Source organism: Alligator sinensis, unplaced genomic scaffold (assembly GCF_000455745.1).
Source record: "Alligator sinensis unplaced genomic scaffold, ASM45574v1 scaffold1222_1, whole genome shotgun sequence".
Classification (NCBI taxonomy): Eukaryota; Metazoa; Chordata; order Crocodylia; family Alligatoridae; genus Alligator; species Alligator sinensis.
In genome coordinates, this window is record NW_005842620.1 from 310,308 (window position 1) to 317,136 (window position 6,829).

Consider the following 6,829-nt stretch of genomic DNA (forward strand, 5'->3'; position numbering starts at 1 on the left):
TTGCTCCTTGTTCAATACTTTAATTTAATCTTGGCTCTATTCCTAGAGCAAAAAGAAAATAATTTATGGGATAGGAAGAATGAAAGAACTACTGCTCTGTTACTACAAAGCATAACCTTGAGTAAAAAGGGTTATGGACTGACCAGCAGAAATGATGGGCTTGCCTCTTGCTGAGCCATAACTCATTACCAAAGCTGCTGAAGGAAGGACAAAAGAAAGGCTATATGACAACTCTTATCTGTGATAAATCTTAAAAACATTTACCACAGATCCCCATTTTCTACCGATGCAGTAAGACTGACAGAAAAAGATTTATGTTACCAATACATGACCAAGTTTTTTTATTTCCCTCTCAGTTCTTAGAAGAAGTCTACACAAGAACATGAATGAGTTCTGATCAGCGTATCTTCAGCATATTTTAAGAATATTTCATGTGGAGAAATACTATGGGAAGTTGGCAATTTGCTACTGTCAGGAAAAATGAAGCCCCATTATATTTCTTGCAATAATGTTCTAAGACACTTAATGCTGATGAAACCATGCAAAATTCTTTGCTCCTGATCAATGTTCATTTTGAAGGTAAAAGCTACATTATTCTGGGATTTTTTTCAGAGATAAATCAGTATCCTGATAAATTCAGTACCAGTTGAGAAAGCATATTAAGACAAGCTTCAACCAATTTTTAAAAGATACTAGTCTGTACCTGTTGCCACAGTCATATGAATTTTTATGGGACAGAAAACAGTCTTTTATCTAACATTGCTTCAAATGTCTAGTAAAGACCTATTTCAGAATTTAGAACAAAAGCTGAACACACACTGAAACAATTTTTTAAAATTTAACTTTAAGAAGTAAAACAGTTGAGTACTGCAATACGTCGCATGCAATTTGTTCATTTTGGTAAAAGCAAACCACATACAAAGAGGAAGTTTTAAAATGAAAAAATATATATAGTACTCAGCTGAAACCCTGAAAAACAAAAATACTCAGCACACACTCCTACTTCAAGAGATTTTTTTTATTTAACAACTTCCCACCAACCTTATTTACAGCATCCACAAGCGCTCTCATTTCCTTCTCAATATCACTGACAAATTTTAAATCCTTCCTGTAATAAAGAATTATATACAATGTGAATGAGGTTAAAAAAAGAAAAAAGAACTGCAGCCTTTACTTGCCACATATACAAAACATTGATAATTCACCTTGACTTTTCTTAATGCAATATGACAACTGTGCTCTCTCCCATTTAAATTTCATTTCTTCACCTTAGTGATTGCAGCCTGCTCAACAGGCTGCAAACTTGAGGGGAAGCAGAGGGAGGGGGAAACAAATTTTCAGATTTTCTCCATTTACTTTGAACAAAAAGAAAATCAAGAGTTTTTTCTGCAAGTATGTAAATGTGAGAACAGTTTAGAATGTACAAATTATCCTACGTGGCATCAGGAGTAGTTATGTTTTCTGTTAAGTAAGTCAAATGATCTCTCTGAAGGAGAGAGAGTCAAAATCACCACTGTCAATATTTCTGTGTTGTACCTCCCACTAATGCATCTCAGCAGCTAGGGTAGACTTTAGCAATTTAAGACTACAAAATAGCTAGAAAGAACAAGTTAGTAAAATATTTAAATTGATAAAACCATGATATGATGTGCGATATTCTGCTTTGCAGGGGTTTCAGTTTAGGAACCTTTTGTATGAAAGTCAGTGCTAAGCAACCTTAACTGTATATTAGCCATGTTTGTTTGCGAGTGCGTTTGCCTACTTATTGAAATGGGAATAATGAGACAAACATTAAATAAAGATCACCTCAGTAGGAAGGAAGGTCTGCATGAGGCTTCCTGAGTATAAACCTCCCCTACTCTACTACAGCCCTGTCCTCCCTAGTTGAAGAGGTTATAGAGAAGTTAGTAGCAGAACTGAGAAGAGGACATGTACCAGCTTTGGTATAGAAGGGGAAAGACAAAAGAGCTCCTGCAAACTTTCATCTAGTGTGTGATGCTATAATGGGCTCCTTTGGGAGTGAAGTAAGCCAGTGAAGCATTCTCAGTGGAAAGGAATTTAGCCTGAAAAATAGTTCTGAAAAGCGTGAACTACCTTTTTTGTTTCACTAACTGCTCCAAAAGACATCAGGCACGTAACTCATTTAGGACCTTTTGTAAATACCACTATATACCTATCTGCATCTTTAATTATCTATATGCCTTCATAAGTCTGGTCTGTGGATTTTAAAGCATGGCAGAAAACAGAACGTTAAAACGGAAGCCTAGCTCAATCTTATCCTGTGGTACAACAGAGGACACCCTACACTAAAGCGGAAGGGCTAATTACATATTTATTTCCAGAAAAGATATGCCTCAGGTTATTAAAAGATCCTAATGAACAAAATTAGCCTGGAGAGGGGGTGCATAAGTAATATCTAGATAATCTTTGTATATATATACATACAAATATCAATATAACTATATATAATTTACATTCTGTGTGTGTTTGTGTTCCTATCCAACCATGGCAGCTCATACCTTGCATCTTCTTTTAGAATCTCACTGTACTTTGGTCCAGAAGAACGGACATTAAAAGGGTCAGAATTATCATCAATTTGAAGAGCCTCAGCAAGTCGCCTGAAAGACAGAAAAGCACTTCATATGTATTTAAAGAAAACTCTTCAGTGACAAAATGACTCACTACAAAGAAGGATTAGCACTACAGAGTCAAAGCTGGTGAAGGTAAAATTGATGAATCTGAAAGTATTTTTAATAAAAACATGTTTGAAAGGTTAAGTTAATTATGTCTGATCACCCAAAATAGAATGTTTCTAGAACCAATGTAGACAGTTTGTTAGGTTTTTTTTTTTTCAGATGTGATCTTTTTCACAAAGCCAAGCTACAGGAAGTTAATTCTTCTATTAAAAAGTGTGCAGTTACCACGCACCTGTTCCTTTCAAGGGCCAAACATTCTTCATCACATTGCAACCTAGATTATTTTAAAACAAAATACAAAATTAGTATTTAAGGTTTAAAAGTTTGTAAATGCTATCAGTTAAGATTACCTGTACAATCTCAAAACAGCCCCATGTATTAGGAGACTTAAAGTCCTCCTCATCATCTCACACTGAAAGCCTATGAAACAGGAGAAAAGACCTCAGCATTTATGAACACCAGTCCAGTGCCATAACCCCTTGCAACCAATCCTGTTTCCACAGTCCTCTGCCTCATTAACTTTTTGTCCTGTATACCAAATGAAGAAATACTATAGAACAACTAGCATAGGAGTATGTATTTTGATACCTGCAGTATCTATGCACAAGGTGTCTAAATTAAGATTGCACAGACAACCTTAAGAAATCATAAATTAGGAAATGCTCGAACTTCAAAGATCTTTTAACATGGTTTTCTGTAAATAAGCAGAATGTCATACTTTTCATATGCTTTTCAACAACATACCTGAAGTCTAAGTTACCAAGTACTACTGTATTCATTGCAGTGTGATCTCCACTAAGGCATATGAATTATGTTCATGCAGTGAAACAGTGAATCCAATCTGTAAATCAAATCTCACTGATTACAACAGATTTAGATTGTAGGCTTCAGTCTGATACAAGCTAAAAGCATTTGTTCAGAAGAGGTAAGGATGTAATAATCTCTGAAAGACTAATAAAGGGTTAAGGGCTCCTTTTGTTTCTCAGACAAGCAGTCCCAAACTATTTAAAAGGTATAGTATAAAACAGGGCCAGGTTATTTGATTTCAATCCCTCCAATCTTTCCCGTTTTTCACAATTCTGGTGAGTAAAGGGTCACAGATCTTGACCTCTGTTTAGGATTTATAAATGAGAGCGTACGGCTTCCATCATTCTACTATCATCTAATTAAGCATGAGGACCTGAGGATCACTCTGCCAAATTTTTCATGCAGAGCTAAGATCTAATTGAGTTTTGAATCTCTCAATGCTGGCATGAACGAAGAAGAGCTCATCTGAAAGATGAAAATACCCTAGTCACAATTCAGGGGGAATTTCATTGCAATAAAATGTAATAGTTTGTGATCCAGTGATTAGACTGAATGACTGAATGGTCCCTTATAGCTTTAAATGATAAACCTAAAAAACAGCAGAATGAGTTGTCATAAAACTGAGCTGAATACGCTATACCCATTATTTGAGACTCTAGGAATAAAATAAAAGTAAGACTAACAGATCACCCTTCTATAACGCACAGGGATCAGGGTTGGTCAAGAGTCTCACTTCTGTCAATACTTCCAGAAGTAATGGCTTCACCATTAAAAAAGACCATGAATTTTAAATCAGTTTATGCCTGGGTGATGGCCACTATGGGTTGAGCCCCAATGGTTACCCATTTCACTACCTTAATACAGAATCTGGTTTGGGATTATGAACAAGGACATTAGTATTTTCTCCTTTTTATACATGAGATGGAGCATTAACTCATATGTTTTGAGGCTAAAATGAGACTGCTGATGCCCTTAAACCGAGGGTGAACAATTATTTGGGCTGGTGGGCCACTTAATGAGTTCTGATGACCTGACAAGGGCCACACCTCTCTCCCTCTCTCCCATTTCCAACGAATACAGAAGCCTGAACCTTGCCACAGCTGTAGTACGCCCTGCTGCCCCCCAACTCCATGCCAAGAGCCCCAACCCAGAAGCTGCTGGCCACGTTTGGGCAGCTGTGGACATGGCCAGCAGTTGCTGAGTCCAGACTTGGGAAGGGGTTGTGCTGTAGCTGCTGGTATGTTCGTGCTTCCGTGCTGGTGGCAGCTCCAGCCAAGAGAGAGCGCATGCAAGAGCAAGAGTTTGGCACACTGGATGCAGGCCCAGCTGCCTGGCGCCATGTGGCTGCCAGAGCCACCACCTGCCTGTGGGCCAGATCCATTCACTGCACAGAAGCCTACCCATAGGCCAGATCCAATCAGTTCATGGGTCAGATCAGACCTGCGGGTCGAATTTTCTGACCCCTGCCTTCAACTGTTAAAGCCAAGGGACTCTGAAGTAAAAACTTGTTTCACCAATACACTGGTCTATCAGAAGCTTAGTATGCCTGTGTACTTTGTTTTCCTGCGGCCATATAGCTGAAGGCAAGTAAAACTCAGGGGCATCTGAACCCCAAGCCTCCTGGGCTTGGGCTTACATGTAGGATGCCCGCCAAAGAACTTGGAAGCATCTGAAGCCTCAGGCAGGGGTGGAGGATGCCTGCTGGTAGCAGGGCCACACGTAGTTCTTGAATGACTCACAGATTTGGAATTGATTTGGCTGATTTGACTTGGGAGACAAAACATTTTCCTTAAAAAAACAACAACTTTGTTTTCACTTCTGACCAAAACCAACTGCAGCAGCACAGTAATACAACAACTGGTGAAGTAAGGAAAAGAAGTTCTTATGAAGTCTTAGACCAATGATGAATTTCATAGAAGTTCTTATGATGCCATCTGAGGGAAGGCAAGTAAAGAGATTCTTTGCCTCCACCATAACAACAATTACATTTCAAACAGATCAGTACCAGGTCAAATACCTTGGGTAATTTTAGTTTTTGTAATGTGACAACCTCCCACTATAGGAAAATTACAAGAATCTAGATGTTTTGCTGAGTCATAGGAGCGTAACAAACTACATGATACCTGGCAACCCTATGCCTCAATTTTTGAAAGCCAAGATATGGAGGGTCTGTTTTATTTTTAAAAATTGTTTCTATTTTTGTTTTTATATTGGTTTGCTTGATGATTGTTAAAAAGGATCAATTTCAAAAACATCACAAAAAAAGCAAATATTACCATTTTTACTCTAATAAGAGATGACCCTGAACAAAAAATTACCCCCCCCAATAATTACATTTTATATATGGAAAATGTATAAATGTTATAATTTTCCAGGTGCAGAATCTAATTAGTTGAGTGTTATTTTGAATTCATCCCCCTCCGATTGCTACAACAGGGAAAAAATAGTGGCTGATGAGGACAGCTGGCACACTTGCCCTCTGCGCCTAAATTTCTTCCCCCCTATGGCTTTCCTACCTCCTCTTACTGCCAGACCCTGCTTAGGCTCTGTTCCCTCCCCAAGCACACTGTGGAGGTGAGCTGCATGTGACAGTTAGGAGTGGGGAAAGAGACAGAAAGGAAAGCAGAACCTGCAGGGGGAATAGGAGACTACTGTGGGTCTGACTCTGGCCCAAACCGTAACTGCTGCAAATTTCAGCACAGGCACTCCATAAACACACTTCTGAGCATCACTTTTGTATCTACTTATACATAGTACAAACTGTGCATGATATTAGTCCACAGCCAAAAGGCTCATGACCTATCATATAGTTCATTGAGCTGGGCACAACAGAGTCAACAGCACTGCAAGCCATGGTGACCTCACAGCCAAGCAGTGCCATAGCAATGAAGTCTGGCACCCAGGGCAAAGCCCGCAGCAGCAGCCCACCTCCACCCCATGCACACATCTGGAGGACGCATCCCGCCATGCTTGCCTGGGAGTGGCAGGAACCGCCCCCACCCCGTGAGCCGCTCGCAGCTCTGTCCCATGCCCCGCCCTGGCTGAGCAGTGCCTGTTGGAGCCCCTTCGCTTTGGTGCATGGGGCAGTCACCCCGCTTGCCCCCCACACTTAAATCAAATAAAAGCTATGGCACTGCAGCCTAGCACTGCTCAGTATGTGTGTGTGTTCCACATGCCCTCAGAAAGAAGCCTTGTGGTAATTAGCACCCCCACTCATGACTCAAACTGTTCAAACTGATATGTAGATGAGGCGCAGGGTTGCCTGGTCTGTCTGAACCCAGAGAGGATGTGGCTGCACTAATCACATGCAACAGGCAAGGGGGGGG

At 39.9% G+C, this 6,829-nt stretch overlaps 1 protein-coding gene across 4 annotated transcripts in view; it reads right to left on the reverse strand.

Annotated features, from left to right (window-relative positions):
* The window catches only part of NFX1 (nuclear transcription factor, X-box binding 1), a 95,952-nt gene that overhangs the window by 14,082 nt on the left and 75,041 nt on the right, over positions 1 to 6,829 (reverse strand). For all 4 annotated transcript variants that reach the window (XM_025215073.1, XM_025215074.1, XM_025215075.1 and 1 more), the window contains 3 exons: positions 2,929 to 2,970; positions 2,520 to 2,618; positions 1,042 to 1,108 (listed from right to left, as the gene is read on the reverse strand). In XM_025215073.1, the coding sequence (XP_025070858.1) occupies positions 1,042 to 1,108; positions 2,520 to 2,618; positions 2,929 to 2,970 (208 nt within the window). The remainder of the gene's footprint in view (positions 1 to 1,041; positions 1,109 to 2,519; positions 2,619 to 2,928; positions 2,971 to 6,829) is intronic.